The sequence below is a fragment of the Rhodnius prolixus genome, unplaced genomic scaffold (assembly GCF_049639745.1).
Source record: "Rhodnius prolixus isolate KJV_2025 unplaced genomic scaffold, Rpr scaffold_2, whole genome shotgun sequence".
Lineage (NCBI taxonomy): Eukaryota > Metazoa > Arthropoda > Insecta > Hemiptera > Reduviidae > Rhodnius > Rhodnius prolixus.
The window spans coordinates 30,408,593-30,427,598 of record NW_027411592.1 but is presented as its reverse complement, the minus strand read 5'-3'; the positions used below and the strand labels follow the sequence as shown (position 1 = coordinate 30,427,598).

At 35.2% G+C, this 19,006-nt stretch overlaps 1 protein-coding gene across 4 annotated transcripts in view; it reads right to left on the bottom strand.

The window, feature by feature from the left end:
• The window catches only part of LOC141449460 (uncharacterized), a 290,112-nt gene extending 271,450 nt beyond the window's left edge, over window positions 1–18,662 (bottom strand). For 3 of the 4 annotated variants that reach the window (XM_074118936.1, XM_074118939.1, XM_074118938.1), the window contains exons 1-4: window positions 18,503–18,661; window positions 17,471–17,535; window positions 9,099–9,382; window positions 6,858–7,362 (exon numbers count right to left, since the gene is read on the bottom strand). In XM_074118936.1, coding sequence (XP_073975037.1) covers window positions 6,858–7,362; window positions 9,099–9,382; window positions 17,471–17,535; window positions 18,503–18,629 — 981 coding nt within the window. In that variant the 5' untranslated portion in view covers window positions 18,630–18,661. Of the gene's footprint in view, window positions 1–6,857; window positions 7,363–9,098; window positions 9,383–17,470; window positions 17,536–18,502 lie in introns of all 4 variants that reach the window. The other variant, XM_074118937.1, reaches the window with a different exon arrangement.
• Between the last annotated feature and the right edge of the window lie 344 nt (window positions 18,663–19,006).

Sequence of the window (19,006 nt, the reverse complement as noted above, 5' to 3'; positions counted from 1 at the left end):
AAAAAAAAAAACTGTTATTCTCTCTTAAGAAAAATGGATGAATTCTGAATACGTACGTATGTATTCACGTATATATACATACGAATGTATGTAGTTGGACGATAAGGCCCGCCTGAAAAAAAAGGCGATTACTTGACTCGGTAACAGGAATTTACTCTGATATTTTCAAAATTTGTATTTCACCAGAAATATCCTTTTTGGGGTTTCCTGGATACGCGTGAGATCTATTCACAAATTGGTCTCTATTTGTGTATTTAGTGTATCCCCAGTAACAGCAAAACGAAAAATTCGCTTTAAGTTGAAATTTAACACTGAGCTCACAGCAAATTTTTCATATTCGGGATACCGCAAAAACTTTTTGAATTTCTATGCATTTGAAGAGCAGCACATTACCACGAAATGTGTGAATTTATAGGCAAGACTAATCTAACTTTTCTTCAAAAACTGTCTCTAAACGAATGTTATTTTTTCTAGAAAGATGTGAAATGTGAAAGCTGTAATGCCACAATATCATACAGGAAGTTAACAGACAGTCCTAGGAGCCATTTCCGTGCAAAAACCAAAAACTTGAACAATCCTTTGAGCAGCGAAGTACTTTTATAGTAGAGAAATTTTCTGTAAAATAGATTTTTTAAACACTGTTAACTACTTAAAAAGCACAAAATAGCACCGTACATTTTATTAGAATGTCCCTTTAGAGGGAATCTAAATAAATGTACCTGCAAGAAGGGTCCTTAACCGAAGTTTTCTGGAAAAATAAAAAATGGTATATAAACAAACAAAAGAAAAGCGATGGAGCCGTTTTCGAGTAAATCTTCAAAAAAAAATTTATAAAGTGGGGCCCTTCTTGTTGAATGAATTATGGCGAAACACATTATCGTCACGTCCCCTTAAGGCGAAATATCAAATTAAAACTTTCTGCAACATTTTCTTTTTTAAAAATACAGGCGCACACACAATCATACACGGAGACCTTTTTGTAAAACCCTAGTTCGTATTCAAAGGACCTCAAAACTTCGGTATTTCCGAAGAAAACTAAGAACAGAAAATCTGAATTACAAAACTAGAACAAAATTATCGAAGTTTATTTAGAGAATTATATTAATTTTAAATATGTAAACTTTTTTACTGTCAACAGCTGATTGTAGATTTTACTTTGATATTAACACAATAAAAAAATATGGCGCTGAAGCCATTAATGAAGCAGTATGGCATGCAATGCTTGCCAAACAAAAGAGTAACTAGTATTTTGAATAAAAATGCATGCAGTTACATAGCAATTGATAAAATAGTTCACCTTGATGAAAATAATAAAATTAAATAGAATAAAACAAGTAGAAAGTAAACCATGCAGAAATACCCTCAATTATAAACTAAAGTAGAAAAAACTGCATCAAGCAACCAACTTGGACTTACCGTGTATAGAACAATCCAAACTAAGATTAGCGGCAGGAAAAAACAGAATGAGATGGTATTAGTTTAAAATAGAATAAGATGAGATCCATGTTTGTGAGTCTGTTGCTAATTTTAGATAAACGGTCAATCTGATGGCTGACGCTGTCAAAACTAAGACGTCACGGGTCAAGCCAACCTTGTTCGCAATATTACATTTCTATTTTTCGAATTCTCTTTGTTTATCTGCTTTATTGGGGAGTGACAGGCTCAGGTTAAATTTGAGGCTGTTCTATAAAAAAAAAAGTAAGTACTTGTTTAAAATATTTTTAAACATTTTCTCAAATATTTCAGAGAGATCAGAAGTGAAATGTTAGAAGTGCAATTTATAACCTATGACTTCCTTATTTTTAAGACAATCTACTTTAAAAATTGACTATTGGTCCATCTAAAAGAGTTTTTTCAATGAATTAAACAACTTGATAACTAACACTCTTGAGTGCCCGTGAACACGTTTTCTTGCATAATAAACGAAATTTCTCATACGAAGATAAGAGGAATCCTGGAAAATGATATACTGTTTGAAAGCCCATTAGGCCAGGAAACGTTTATAAAAAGTGCCAGCACCTAGGTCTGATAATGATCACATAAGGGTCGAATGAGTTTTCTTCAAAAATTTCGATTACTTTTATTTTTCCAGTATTCGGAGGAAGATTGAAGCTGTTTGGAGAATAATTTATGCTTCAAAATGGTGCCAATTTTTGGAAAATTAAACTGTCTCTAAACTTGTCATCAGAATCGAATTCGGACTAAAACTTTCTGAGTAATAACATTTTTTATTGCAAAAAAGTAATGGTTTTAGAAAAAAACTTTAAAGTGACGTCACTCAAGAACAGTTGAAAATATGAAGTTGGCTAATACGTCTTTGAAGTCCACTTTAGTTGTACTTCACACAGTAGGCCTATGGACAATACTTACTGGTTCACCCTGTATATTTATGTGTATCATGGTATCAGCAAAAATCTTCTGCATTTGTGAAGATGAAGTTTTTTAAAAAAAAATGGTTCTTTAGAGAAGACGGCAGAAAAGGGCAGTTTTGCTTTTTGTTTCATTTTTAAATGTTTCACATAAAAATTGCAGACCTCCATGAGTGCGTAGTTGGACGACATAAGGAAATCGTTAACGCCATTTTCGAGAAAAATTAAAAAAATGAAAAATCCATACAGTAAAGATGTGGTAGTTCCGGTAAAGGATTTTGATCTCTAGGTATTGGAGTCAGATCCAATCTGGATATTCAGTTACAGCTTCCGGTGAATTTAGTTTTAGAGATACACCCACACACAACACCTTTTTCCTGTTTCCGGGGGCCTCAAATCGGATACCTCCTGTGAAAACGAGATATCCAAAATTTGACAAGGTCGCAATACTCTCTCCTTACCTTACCCAGTAAGAGTAGGGGAAAAAAGAAACCAAACACTAAGGTCAGGAAGAGTATCAGCTGCAGCTAGATCTAGTTAAGTGTAAGGAAGCTGCGAATATCGTCTTCAAAGGATTAGGGATCTCGGAACTTCCCTGCTGCAGATGTAAGAAGTAAGAGAAAGTTTGAACGAATGTTTCCAAAGAAACGAACAAAAAATAAATATAGTAAATTAATCACTTAAATTTAACAGTATTTTAAGCAAAATTTAATTAAAAAGTTTGTGTATATATTATTCAAATCTAACAATGTGTAATATTAAAACAAAAAATTTACATTTAATGGTTGAGAATGTCATATTCCCTAGGAAAGCATCAACAATGTTTCGTACACAATGGATGAACACAAATTATCCAGTCTGGGCTAAAGAAATATTTTTAGAAAGATTCACAAGGGAGAAAGTGCCGAAGTATCTGAGCTCTTGGTACATCACAGATGATATAGTTATGGGCGTAATAGCCAATTTATTAGACATGTCCGGCTTCAGGCCAATCACCGGCAGAAGTATATACAGTATGAGGACTACCTCAGGTAAGTACAAGTCTATATGGAAGCTAAATGATGTTAACAAGAAGTCTAATATGATGAGTGTCATCGTTGATGGGAGACATCTGGACCATAATAAACTGCAATGTAACGCCTACATTGCAACAAATAGTAATTGCTACCAAGTGTCCTCGATAACTATCAACACTTTGCAGTATCTGCCAGCGTTCTACGAGAGAAAATTTACTAAAAAGAACAAGAGAAACAGAAAAGGGTTCCATCTAAGTTTGCTATCGAAATACATCCAATATTATCTATTGGAACCAATAAAATGTGAATTAGACGCAGTAGGTGTTAAATTGCTAACATTGTCTTCATTGCTTAGCAGACCGAAAATACTGAACGAAGCTAAGATTTTAAGAATTAATAACAATGAAACTGATATGAAATTAACATGCGGACGGAATGCCTCGAAGTTTTGGAAAGAAGTCATAAATGTTAAGAAACACTTGTCGATTGGTTGTCCCAATTGTTTTGACGTTAAAAACCAATTATCTGAAGAAACAATTTAAACATCAGTAAGAATAACACTAAGATAATTCGATTAGAAAAAAGAATGCGGACTCGATTAATTAGTTGCGTACAAAATAATGTAAACTAACAAAGGTTTTCATTATACTGTTTTCAATAAAAAAAAAAACAGCAGAGTTTTATTTAGTTGTTTTCGAAATGGGTGGAAAAGCAATGCGGCGGCCATTGTTCTCTAGAGCAGCATGTCTCAACCTATGAACCAAATTCACAATGGGTCGCCAAAACCTCAGTGAGATAAAACAAAATTACCTGTATACGGTGTGCCCACTAACATGACTTCCTTGTAACCACGTTTCAACTCACTTACTTCAAACCTTGAACGTTTGAGTCATATCTAATTCTTATCACTTTAGAATGAGTCTATCTAATCACCATTCCTCACAGAAGTACTCACAATCTCATTTCCGGGAACAGTGTTGCATTGTAGAAGATGCAGATTTGTGTGTTTGTACCAGAAAGTAAACACTATTGTTTTTACTAGTACTTCGTGTTGGCTGTTTGAAATTGATTATAACTAATGCTAGTTAGCAAAAAACTGAGTCTTTTGTGCATATTTAGTGGTAAATGGTGAATCTCTACACACCAAACTAAAGCCCTACTTCAAAGCTAACGTGAGTTCCTAATTAAAATATGTTTTTTAAATAAATATTTTTTCGTTATTACATATTTAATTTTTAAAATTATTTTTTGAGTTTTTCGACGATAAGCCACAGATGTTCTACGAACGCGATATAATGAAGTTGGTTGGTGATGGCAAGAGGTCATCAGTAAGAATGGTCAATGTATGTTTTAAGGAACGGATTTTTATGTATTTAAAAATGCCAAATATTTAATTAAAATATGCATTTATTTTCGTCAATTATGTGGAAAATATGAATTTTTCTTAAAATATTTTCTGGAATATTTAAGTAAAATGGACTTTTTTTTTATGAAAATGGAATTTTTTTTTGGGGGGGGGGCAAGTTATAATTATTTATAAAAGAAAAGAACATTTTTACAATTTATAATAATTTATTAGAAACAAAATAATTTGTTTTTACAAGTTATAATGATTTATACAACAAAGAACATTTTTACTATTTATAAAAAGATGTGTTAAATTTTCAATTTTGAAAACTTCACTCTTCGAAATTGTTTGCAACCACATGAAATTTCAAATGTTGGAACGTAAAGTGACGACGATCTGGGCGTAAGATGGACTTGTAACGACTAAAAGATCGTTCAACATCTACAGATGTTATAGATGCCTTGCTGGAAGAAGTTATCTCGTTGGTTGTAAAGGGTACACGATGTTCTGAGGTGACTTCTGTTCCACTGATAATATCAGAAATCTGGCAGATGGTCTCCCAACCTTTGTTCTTGCTCAGTACTTCTACCAGTTTTGATCTGATCAGATCTCCCTTACTCCCAGGTATTCCTTCCACCTTTTCGATGACTTTTTTAACGTTGTACACGTTTTCTGTCAATCGAACATTTTGGGACTCAAGTTGGGTAATGGCTTGTGCAAGGAATACGCAATTGTCAGAAATGAATGCAAGGTCGTTCCTTAAATTAGGTTTCTCGAATAAAGACTTGGCTGTATTTATCGCTACTGCTTCGTCTTCGAGATGTGAACGGACATTCTTGATTTTATTGTTGTTTTCATAGTAATACTGAGCTGCTTCCAGCCAAGTACCCCATCTTGTCAATATTGGTTCTGGTGGAAGGCACAAGTCTGGATAGAGATCTTTTAGCATTTTAATGCGACTTGGTGCTTTTAAGAACACTTTTTTAACCGAGGAGATGAAGGAATCTACGTCACTGAACAAAGATCGGACAGTTTCTGCTACTCGATGCAAGGCATGAGCAATACACGTCACATGAATTATCTTAGGATAAAATACCTGAATAGATTGCCCAGCCTTGACCATGTTGGGGGCAGCATCAGAGAGAAACAAAAGAACTATTTCGTTCAAAACTCCACTGGACCATAGGATATGCATTGAGGCATCGAAGAATCGTGAAATGGTGGAATGATTGCATTTTTCGAGAACCTCACAGTTCAAAAGGAATGGCTTTGAATCCACATCAGCATCACTGTCAAGTTTTCCAATAACTGCATTGGCAATATACCTGCCCTCAACGTCAGTGGTTTCATCAATTGACACCCAAATCGGTCCATCTTTGATAAGTTCTCGAATTTTGGTTAGTGTATCTTTATAGATATCTTCCAGGTAGTTTTTCCGCAGAGTGCTCTCGTCAGGCATTTTTTTTCCAAAATAGGTATCTAAGAATCCTTTGAAATGAGGATTTTTAAGTTTGTGGAAAGGGATATCTGCTCTAACCAAAGCCCGACACAGATCTGAACTCAGAGTAGACTTACTTGATGATGGAGATGTAAGGAAGGCTTGATAGGACGTTATTTATTTATTTTAATCAAATATGTATAAATATGCGATAACATCCAAATATGTGGAAATATGTGAAATAAAAGTAGACTCAAACGGCTTAAAAAGTGTCAGTCAGTATGAATACTTCTAGTTGAAAAACGTCTGTAAATTGCCTAGAAAAAAATATGTAAATACATACGAATCCGTTCCCTAGTTATAACTGATTAAAATTTATTGTTGTTATCAAAAAAACTGTTATTTATTCCACCCTCAAAAACCTTACGAACTTATTTGACAACCCAAAAATTCAAATTAATTTGCTTTTCGAAACAACCAAATTTCTTTGTTTCTTTGATCTCGGGATATTAGAAGCAAATCCAATCGATGTATGAATGTATATTGTACGAGTACTGTACATTTGAATTCTAATCTCACTTGACAAATACCCTTAATCTATTTAATACATACGTAACGTATTAAATAGATGTGAATAAATAAATACAAATATTTAAAAAAGAGAATGTATAAGAGTATTCACTCACCTTATTATCTACGTCCGCTGACGGGGCAGGAGTAATCGAGGATGTTCCCTCGGAAGTAATTCCGACTAGCGAACCCATGGACGGCGGCTTAATTTCTTCGTTACTCTCCCTAAGTTCCAGTCGTATCTTGTCGCTACTTTTCCTTCTTGGTGGTACCGGTGGAGGAGGAGAATCTGCTGTATCTTTAATGGAATGTGCCGAACTAGACGAACGACAGCTTATTTCTGAGACAGCTGAATACATAGATTCATCGGACAATTGCCTGTGGATAATTGATGACGAAGATGTTGGTGCTTTCGATGATCTGTCTGAGCTGGTATATGAAGAGGAAGTGGTGGAAGTGGCAGATGAAGAAGTATTGGAGGGTGTACTGGAAGTAGTATGTCCACTGTTTATTGAAGGCGCTGAAGAAGACACAGAGTACATGGATGTAGGAGAAGTGACGGCGGACAGTGCAGATTTCAACGATAGTTGAGACCGAAGGGACTCCTGCGAGGCTCGTCTGCTGAAATCAAGATTTTTTTTAATCAGACATAAGTTATAATTTTATAGGATAAAGGACGCAGTTTTGAATTTGAATGCTATTTGGGAGGTCGGAGGCCTACAGGTTACATGAGGGGAGGCTTCAGAAAGGAAACAGTGATCTTCGAACTCCTTGCGAATAGAGATTGTCCCCTCCCAGGGCGTTGGAAGGTGGGTGTTTGAAACCAGTCATTGGTTATCCCTAAATACAATTTCCTTATTCTCCCTAGGATTTCTTAGGAAACCTGGGAAAAAACCAGAGTTTGGGGATAGTAAAAAAAAAAGTAAAGTAATCGCCTATTTTTTCAGGCGGAGCTTAACGTCCAGCTACCAATTAGGTGTCGTGGATCGAAGGCGACTAGAAAACATACTTTACTGTAAATTTCTTTTATTAACCATTAAATAAAATCCAAGGCCTAAGACCGGGAATCGAACCCAATACCACAATACATATTAGCTTCGCAGGTCTCGCCTCTAACCGCTCGGCTACCGTGGTGCCTAAGAGTTTGGGGATAGTTGGAGATAATTTACCTTATCCAGCATCCTCCACTTAACCACTTGCGCAATTTTGGCGTGTAATTTACGTCTTTGATAATTTTCTCCTATACTGAAAATAACATGCATCGCACGTCAACTAAGTTTTCTGAGATACTGTACTACTTGCTACAATTTATTATTTTTCGTGTTGGTAATATTGTACTTAACTCTTATCTAAACACCGTTATTCAAATGTGAATTTAGTGCAATTACACAGAACTGCCTTTTTTATTTAGTCGTACATATTAGATTTATAACGGTATAATAAATTAAAACCCTGGTCAGTATAATAATAGTTTAATTGTAAGTATTATCCTTATTCAGATCCCTAAAATGGATAATGATAATGAAGGTAGTGATATAATTCGACCACTCTCAAAAAGAAAGAGCAATGATAAGCGAGGATGAGGAGACTGGTAGTGAATCTAGCGATATTGTTTGTTCATTTCGGGAAAAACTCTAGAATTTCAGACGAAGAAGATGGAACTGTTTGGGTGTGGAAAAATGAACCAAATAATAGTTAAGTATGGCATTTCTCGAGAATTTCTGGTATAGGGAAATCAACGCTTGAAGTTATGGGACAAAATGTTACACCGTTACAAGTAGTCAATGCTACATTGAAAGCACATTTTGCTTTTTTCCCGGTGGAATGGGCACACATTTTTGCTGATTAATTAATAGCGCAAGAGGTTAATTCTTTCAATATTACCATGTTCTTTTTACTAGACACTAAAGTGGTACTTAAAGGATAACCGGGCCGACCCTACTCATCCAAAAGTGTCCTTTACCGAACATTCCCAGCAAAATGACTGAAAATTATTAATTGGAAATAAGTAAGTAAATCGAAGGGTCCGTTTTTTTTAAGAATATCTCGTAAAAGTGAAAAATCGATTCACCAATGTGGCAATCGATTCCAGGGGGAGGGTTTGATTTTGTCCAAAAGCTCATTGCCAGGTCTGATAGCCGCACTTAAACTTTTGGATATCAACTTGCAACTCTCATTCTTTTTTGGGTTAGACTAGCACACACTCCTGCACTATCAAGATGTACCGACAGACACACCGACAAGTACACACATAAAAACAAGCTCTCTCTTATCTTTATCAAATTGGAAATTGTATTTTTTCAAGTGAAAAGTGAAGCTAATGTAACGCAAACAAAAAAAAAAGTGTTAACATTTACCTGCTGTTTAGAGAAGACGAAATTGGCGAATCTGAAGTGAACGGAGCTCCCTTTAATGCCAGGGGTGATCCTAAAGTATCGCCGATAGGAGAGGTATCGTGCGTAGTCTGATACACAGGAGTGTAATGCAGATTAAATGGCACTTCCGGCGACAAGGACAACGCTGGCAGCACCATACTCGAGGTATATCCTTGATTACCGGACGCACTAGATTTTGTTGGTGTCGCCTTTGAAGGAGTTTCCGGTGTTCTGTATTTTTTTTTAAGAACCAACTGTTTATTTCCCTGAAACACAAAATAAAAAGCAATAATCTTTAATAATGTTATAGTTATTTTTAAACAAAGTTTCAGCTAGAATAGTGAGAATAGGTAATATTTTGACAGCAACTGAATAGTATACTTCGTCAAAGGTCAATCTGCAAGATCAAGAAAGCTTTAGCAAGTATTTCCAAGCTCCTAATTGGACTGAGAGGGACGTAGAAGCCAGATAGACAGACTGATACACCAACATGCAGAAAAAATGTGGCAATTTTTTTGGGAGTTAAAATAAATTACGTAAAGTGTGGTAACAGAAGCTCGTGAGAGGGTTTCTCACCAGTTCTTTTTTTAAATTTAAGGCGCTTCTGGGGTTTTGGGCGCTCGGATCCTCTTTCTGTGCACTACTGGCAACTTGTTCTAGACAATACTGTCCACGGAGAAGGCCGCATGTGTATTGAAAAAAGCTGAGGGCGCCAATAACTTCAGATGTTCATAAGCCTTAAGTAAAAATAAAATTAAAATATTGCTAACCACTAGTGAGCTAAAAGAAGCGCCAAGAAAAATAATATTTATGAAACGGCAGCTCATTTCCAACCCAAGATCTCCACATAATCCAGTACATCAACTATTGAGTTAATTTCCTTCCTCTAGGTCTTCATTAATTACAAATCCAATAATATCTAATAATCTAACGATATCTAATAATATTTCTAATTCATAACAGCAGTGAAGCCGACTCCTCCATAATAAATTTATAAGATAATATAAAATAAAAATACATCTTTGAGAAAACCATCATTAATAACTAAATAAGCAGCGGTTATGTTTTATTCCTTTTTTTTTAAAGTCAAAAACTATCGAAAACTAATTATGTAACACACAATAAAATGTCTCAATAGTAAAATGTTAATAAATCAATGTCAGGTTACCATTTATCTTAAGAGGCTTGATGGCTAGACATGGAGACTGAAGCAAGTTGGAGGAATGGCGGTGTTCGCCGTTCAGAGTAAGGGGCATTCTATCATATACAAGTTAATAATTGGTAAGCAAGTAAGTAGATATGCTAATAGCCAGGCGCCAGGATGAAACTACCTCTTCAACTAGCTGCACTATCAAGAGGTAACCAGTACAACAGCGGACTAGATGTACTCTGATCGAGAAAGAAACAGGGACAAAAAGAGAGAACTCACAAATAGATCCATGTGTAGAAAGGGGAGCTGAGGAGTTGGGAAGTCGAGATTGCATAGAGGTATTGTATGCAAATTGCATTAATTACATTGTTTGTTTTATATGCAGGGTTCGCTATGGGGGAGGTCTCCACACTGTATATTTGTAGTACAGATTAGCGAAGCATACAACCAAACTGCAAGAGCAGTATATTATAATGTAATACCAGATATAACCATAAACACAAATGGCAAACAATATTCAACTTTATAACAATTGAACAGAATAGAAGGTAAGTGATCAATTGAGAGTGTTTTCAGAGATATAAAACTGTAAATGACATAAAGAAGCGAGTGCAAGTACGCCGTAGGCTAACACTTGTAGCCAGATTGGACAACGAATTAAACATCTGGAGCAATACCACCAACTTTACCTTGCGACAGACAATCCTTCAATTTATACACTTCATCGAACTCTTTCCAAGTGAGTGGAAGCGTTCAATATTAACTGTTTTTCCCTCCCATTATCCCTGTATCCTATCGACATTGTAGAACAGAGGTGGAGCAGTGGATTTTGAAGGAACATCGGAAACGGTGCGGGATCCCGAGCTGACTGCCGTCAGGCAAAAGAAATTCTTGGCCTGTCAAAAACGGCTATAGTTGGTTTTAGCAGGTCCCGGATCCGCCAGTTGGTTCAGGTATTGAATGGACATGCGAATTTAGCGTACCATCTTTTCAAATGCAGCCTTACCCAGTCGCCAATCCGATGTGGTGAATCCGATGAGACTGTGCGGCACTTTGTAGAGGTGTGCCCCGTTTATTCTAAAACTAGATTTCTCGTCTTCGGAAGGTCAAGTGTCTCCCTACCGGAGATTGTAGCATCTGGTAATCTTAACAAACTCCCTAGGTTTATTCAGTGCATTGGGCGATTGAGTCGCCATGCTACCTAGTGTCCTGTTGCTACTTTATTAGTTTACTGTATTGGCATCTGGCAAACTTTAGCCGGATTTGTTGTTTTAAAGCCCCGGTATCTCTCATGAGATGAGTGGTGGACGGGGAACAATGGACATTTTGGATTGCCTGCGTTCCTTCCCCTTTTTGGTGGAACCGCCCTTCTAATACAATCTACAACTGTTTTTTCCAGCAATCGTTTCAGTAATTCTGAAGGGAACTTAGATGAAACAAAACTACCCACTAAAGTTTAAGTAAATTATTGAACCAAAAATTTTGAATCAGTCTGGTGTGAACGTTCATACCAATTTCTCTAAACTACTCACAAATTTTCAAAAAAAACTTCCAACATTTGAGTGCTTCATACTTCTTACAAACATAATAGAGACTGTTTCCTTAATATCATGTCTCTATCGTACCAAATAAGCCGTTCACTGCACAACTTGATTAACTCCATAAAAGTGGAGAAATGCGATTAAATAATGTACATTGTTTTTTATTATTCCGTTTATAATATAGATTCAAATAAATTTACCGTTATCATTTATCGGCTGCTACTGTATTCGAGGTGAATTATTGCAACGATTTACATTAGAGCACGGTGTAAACCAAAATGACTTCTGAAATAAATTATTTATTACAGTACAACCTCGATTAACCGGGATTCGGATTAATCGGGATCATGTTGAGTCATCGTAAGAGCACCTAGATCGGCGCCGAGTTATTTTTCGGTGGCGACAGGAAACGTTTTTGTAACATAATTGTAGGCGAGGCAGCAACTCTTTTATACCTTGAAGGATCATTATGTATGTATGTAAAAACCAAAAAAATATGGTGCAATTAGTACTGAATTTCTTAGGATTTACTACGGTAAATCAACACATTTCCAGTAAAGACCTGTTTCGTCGGCGTTGTAGACCTGCTCGGGAGTGAGATTTTCTGCCTATAAGAATTACAAGAATTTGTCCTTGAATGAAATCGACGAAGAAGAGAATGAACACCCAGGAATGCAGCATCGAATTCAGTTGCTGAATTGATTGAATTTTCTCACTATAAGGACATTCCAACCAGTGACAAAGTTGTGCTTTTTAAATTGCGTTCACTCATCAGAGAGTGGTCGTTTGATAGAAAAAAGCAAACAACACTTGAAAAGTATTTTTCAAAAAGTTGAACGGCACAAAAAGGAAAAATTCTCTGGGACGAGACAGTAATGTATTATATAGTAATACTGTGTATTCGGTTTAACCGGGATTTCAGTTTTCCGGGGTGGGTATAGCCGGAGGTCAGCCCGGTTAATCGAGGCTGTACTGTAATTAAAGGCCTAAAAATTTCTTGCCGTTTAATGGTGTTAATCTTTATTATTTGGGAAATTTATTATAAATATAAAAAGCCATGGACTGAATCAAGTGCTTTGACACTTAAATTTAAGATATGTCACAAAGTGGAGTTAACCGATTTGTGCAGTGAACAGCTAAAAAACTAAAAACTAACCTTATAGGTAAGCTACCCACCCAAAACCCGCCACAGAGCTGTCCTCAAGTAGATTTTCCTAGAATAAAAGATAAAAAAACACGGAAGCGATCAGCATAGTTATTGTTAGCAGTTTCCCAAGGAAAAGAAACCATAGCGCAAGCTGGTTTCCAACGCGGAGATTCCAGGTTCGAATCTAGCTGCTGGCCCTTAGATTTCTCCTAGGACTTCTTGCAGCTCACTGACCGGTGATGGACCGGTTTTGTCTGTTACGAGAGATCACTGTCCAGAGGACGAAAGTGCGCTATGGTTTGCGCAGGGGTATAGAGGTGAGGGTCCCTCTGGTTAGAGCCATACGAGTATCGGTGACTGATATGTCTGACGATTATCGGGTGTGGTTAAGGGAAAGAATGTATGGTGAGGTGGAAGAGGAGGTGAACCGAGAATGGAGGAATAGATGGCGAGCTTCATCGAAGGGCAGAACCACATTCAGCTTCGTCCCTGATGCTGTCGGAGGTAGAAGACTGGTTCCTACGGATATGCCGTATGCGGTAGCGCGACTGGTCACGGGGCATGGCATATTGCGCGCTAAAATGTTTGAAATTGGCATGGAAACAGATCCATATTGCGCGTGCGGAGAGCCGGAGCACGTTATTTTGCGATGTGACCTATACGATGATTTGCGCTCTGTTATGTGGCGAAAGTTGGGGTTCCCGTTCACCGTGGACGTTTTCCCCCTGTTATTAGAGAACGCTTCTGCGTATTCGGCCTTCTGCGATTTTGCGCGGACAGCCTTTGATAGGCGGATGGCCTGGGTAGTGGGCGGATGATGTTGATGTTTTTGAAGGATTGTTGTCGTGTGTGTGGGGTGTCTATGAGTGTGTGGTTGTATTTTATTTGTTTATTTATTTATATTTGTTAATTGTTGATATTTTATTCTTTTTATCTTGTTTTTGGCGATTGTTTGGTTTTATTTGTTGTTTTGATGGGATTTGGGTGTTCCACAGTGGGTCATTAAATTTTTGAACCTTGTAACGGTTGAAGTGTGAGCGTGGGGCGGGTATGAGCTAGCGCTCAGGGACCGCCCTAAAAAACTTCAGATGTGTTGCGCCTATCTCCTTTCACAGACGTACCCTTAAGATATTTTTAAGAAAAGTTATAAAGCTATAGGATAAACAATTAATGCACTAAAATTCTTAAAAAATTAGGCAATCGATTCTGTGTAACGGTACATTAAGTTGATCGTATTTGAATAAACATTCACAGATGGCACCTAAGCAAATGATGGCATTTTAACATCTGCCAATTTTTCGATTTTGAGTAGCGGGAATAAATACACACAACAATTTGTAAAAACCACTCTACGTTCGGTTGGAATCTCAAAACTCAAAAATCTACACCATTGCAATACATTTTCTTTCAATAAATATATATATTAATAATAATTTTCAAAATTGTTACCAAAACTATGCTCCCATGATAATGTTAAGTCTACGTTACTCCGAATTGGAGTCCTTAAATAAATTTTCAAAACTTTCAAACGAAATATGAAGATTTAAAAAATGGTGAACTATCATTGAATTTAAATTAAAGGTAACCCTCAATAATAATTTTTAGTTAGTAATCTTATTGAATGTGTCTATTTTTATTATACTTGCAGCATGAGTAGCCACATTATAAACAATGCATATTACTAAAATAATTAATTTTGAGAGATGCAATAACTGTTTACAGTTTAGCATAATATTAGGAATTAATCTAAGCCAAGTATCAAATGGAAAATTTTAAAGAAACATCTGTTGGAATTAGTCACGAATAAAAAGTCATGATTTAAACAAAACTTTTCGAAATTTTAAGTGAAAATAATTTATTTTTTTCTTAAATAAAAAGAAGCAAACAAATAATAATGTTAGGTAAATCGCAGTCGTGCTCACTTTCAAAGAAACCACCCAGACAAATAAAATCGGATCTTCCAATTATAAGATCTTCGTACGCTATCGGATTGAGGGGAAAGACAGCTGAGAATGGCAATGAAGATGAAGATTTAGAAATGGATTCTGCAACAACAACCACCAGCGATACGGACAGCACGTGTGACTTTAACTTTGGATCTGGTGACGATACAGAGTATAAAATGAACGAGCGTGCTGCAATGTTTGGAAAAAGCAACAATCACTCAGACATCAATGGTAATGTTAATGTTGCAGGTAGTAATTGTGACCCTAACAGAATATTATTCGGCGAATCTATACTCTTGTCGCAAATGCTAAAACAGACAGATAAACTAAACTTTTATCAAGGTTCGCCGCTATCCTTTCAAATCACCAAATCGAATGCTAGAAGGGAAGACATAGATGCGAATGACATCTCCAACGTGTGTACACAAACGCTAGCGGAGAAAACTGACAGCAGCTTCAGCATAACCAATGCTAAAATTTTCGATGTCAATGTATACGCGACAAGTATCACTATACTTTTCATTGCCTTACTCATCTTCTATCTTTATCCGCTGTTGGTAACGCATAAACCACCTCCCTTACCAATAAAGAAAAACCATTCCTTACTCCGAGCTGCTACAAATTTACTGCTCAAGAGTATCAAAGAGATATCCAGAGCAGCACGTGTATCCAGATCAAGGTGATATATTGGATAAAAAGTAAAACTGGTGACTCTGGTGCAAACGGGGAAGACATACCAATCTGCTAGGCTTAGAGGAAGGGTAAGTCTTAACCAACACAAATGCTTGTTTGTCTTTGTCATCTTTACATATTGAAATAAAGTTTGTCCCATCTATATTTTAAATGTCAATCATTTATTCTATATCAATTATTGGAAAAATACGCTTAGAAATTCCCAGTGATACAGACTTACGCTGTCGTAAATGCGGTGCGTGCAATGTACTGGCTAGATGCTAAACTTAACGAAGAAACTATCGTATGCTGAGTGCTAAACACGGGTGGGTCAACACCGAACCGCACGCAGTAATCTTGCGGGTCCCAATATAGAAATACAGAAAAGAAGAGTTTTATAATTGTAATAAAAATGTCTTCGCTATAAAAATACTTTTATTATTAATAAAAAAATGATACCTCAGTTCCTGACAGTACGCGATTTATAAGTATGAATAAATTTATTAAAAATACTAACTGCAACAGTTGGATGGGACTCAAAATAATAAATTTTCGGCAAAGTTCGACGTTTCGGACACTTCTCTAACCTTCCATCTTTCCTACCTCCACATACTATACGAGTTCACGAAGAAGGTCACACAATAAGTACTAAACATCGAACATTTCTGGTTCCAGCCAACAAGGTAATGGTCAAATTTCCCCATAATGTTCCATTACTGTAAAATGTACTGCCTTACCACCCGTATAATGTTAATAAGAAACAAATTTGAGACTAAATTCCCAAATCTAATGACAACTGGCTGACCGGAAATGATTTTTCAGTATTGTGAAATTTTCTCAAAAATAAATCCTAAAATAAAAAAAGTACCGGACAATTCGATCAGTGGTAACACTAAGAGGAAGATCTGAATAGAATCCGTCTAAAGTATCCTCTTAGTACCACAGCCCTAGGTACTAATGACGGTTATATTTGTTATCAAAATATCAAGTTCGAGGGAAATTTCTCAAACTAAACTAATTTTTTCTCATGGATTTTTCACTTTTTGAGATTTTTTCGAAAAATACCTCCTAAGTTTATCTTCCATTTTTTGAATTTAAAGTACATATATACACATATTCTTATAATAACTAATTTTATCTAGCACACAACAAGCTTAACAACGTTTCAATAAAAGTTTTACAAACTTCTGCAAGAATTAAATACAAATATGATTGTTTGAAAAATACCCCTGAGACTAACAGAGAGTCGTTTTAAGAGAATATATTTATATTTTCTAATTTTCTGCACTCAGGTGGTTGGTAAGAAGCACAAATAAATTAGTATAGTTGGTAGATTTTAATGAGGAATTCGTCGTGAGAATTTTTGTCAGAACACCTACAGAAATTTTTAACATAATTTAATATATTTTTAAATACTTTTTTTTTTTAACCTCAGAAATTGACGCGTCTTAAATCGTCCTTAGAAAAAAAAACTAGAGATATTAAAGAAAATAAATGGGCTTAATCTAAATATCAACTGTAAATTGTCACTGTTGGAACCCGAGCATGTAAACCAGCTTCGCCTTCAAAAGTGTTTTTCATAAAAAATTACTGGGAAATTCTAACCACAATTATTACGTTCTCAATTAACTTAAAATGAAGATTTTTAGCAATAATCTATAATTCCTTTGAAGAATCAACTCTGATCACGTTGAAAGAAAAATATACAAATATTTATTGGTAAATACATACTAAATGTAAAATTACTCACATCGTTGGATGATTTGGAATTCTTGGTGCCCATTATTGGAAACTACTAATTCTAAACTTATCTCTCAGCAATAATACTGATTAGATATGAGGTAACTCAAGATAGATATTAACTGTAATGATTATTTCATATGTATTTATGGACTTACATCATTATCCTTTGTGATGGTTGCCACAGTGTTAATAAGTTCTTTAAACAATATTCTGGCTTCATCTGGAACATTAATAAAAAATAATATTTATTAAAATCAAATTAATAATGGGAAACACCAGCATTAAAAATCAGAAGGTAAGGTTTCTCTTGTAACTCTAAACTTCTAGCAGTTTAAAAAAAATAAAAAATAAAATCCTTTTAAGATTATAGCATACACAAATAAAAATAATGAATAAAAAAAGGATGCGAATAAAATGAATCAGTTCAAAAGATTCACATTTTATTAGAGCTACTTTTAACAGTACTAGGAGGTTATAAAGTAAGACCTAATGCACCAATTTCAACAATTTGATACTATAAATCACAAATCAGTATTAATTTTAGAATTCCAATGACCAATACTGTGAAGCAATCATAACACCTTCTAGTTTATGCTTACTTTTGCTTATATATTGTAACTAAATCTATGTAGGAAAATAAATAGTTCCAGCCTGAACGTTTGCAATGATCTTATACACAAATGAAACAAAAATTTAAGGTCCTCTAAGTGTTAAGTACTAGAAAATGATACAAATAGTGAGCGTATGAAAGATATCACTAATTTCAAGTAACATAATCTTAGAATTTCAACTATAAATTTCCACAAATTAAAACCTAAAAGAAAAGATTTATTTTCCTTAGCACAATAGTTTATTAGGAAAGGTGGAAGAAAATGTTCCTTATATTCGATAATCATAGCATTTTTAACTTCAAAAACAATAAATGAAAGAATTAAAACCAAGTTAAAACTAACCGTGAAGTGCTTCAAAACAAAACCGTCGTTTCTTTCAAATTTTGGTGGCCTATATTTCATGGGATTGCGAACAATTAAAAATATAGTTACATATATATAATATTAAATAATAATAAATCAATTGGGAGTTTTAGTTACAATGAAATTAAAAAGAACACTTGGAATATAGAAGGTAACCTTAGTGTTTTGAAACGAAACTTTAAAATTACTAACTAAATGTAGGTTATTTCTTACCTCTTGTGTTGTGGTTAGTAAGAGCCTCCTTAAAATGTTTCACTAATTCATGATTTGTCACTTTTCCACCTCTAGATAAAATAAAATCACGAATTTCTTCCAAGCTAATACCTACTGGGTCAGTCATTGTACACAAACCATTGTCAACATGGTTGAATCGATTAGTTCTGTGCTTCGATGTTCGATTTTACTCTGTTAAGAAAATCAACTTAAATGTATTAAAATAGAAATTATACAAAAAAACAATTACATAATTTCTCTATCTTCAATTCTCTCTGCGTTGGCCTTTGAATTTTAACTGGAATTTTAAAATTCAAACTGGAATTTTTACTAAAGTGATAGTGGCTGATGGAATTATAGCTGGTAAAATCTTACTCTAAAAATTGTCACAATAATAAGTGGAATCCTTTAGAACACCTAGTTCAAAATTTTTCCTTGAAAAATAAGCTTCAATTGAAACTAACAGTTCGTAGTTTGTACCAAAGAAAGTTGAAGGGTACAAGT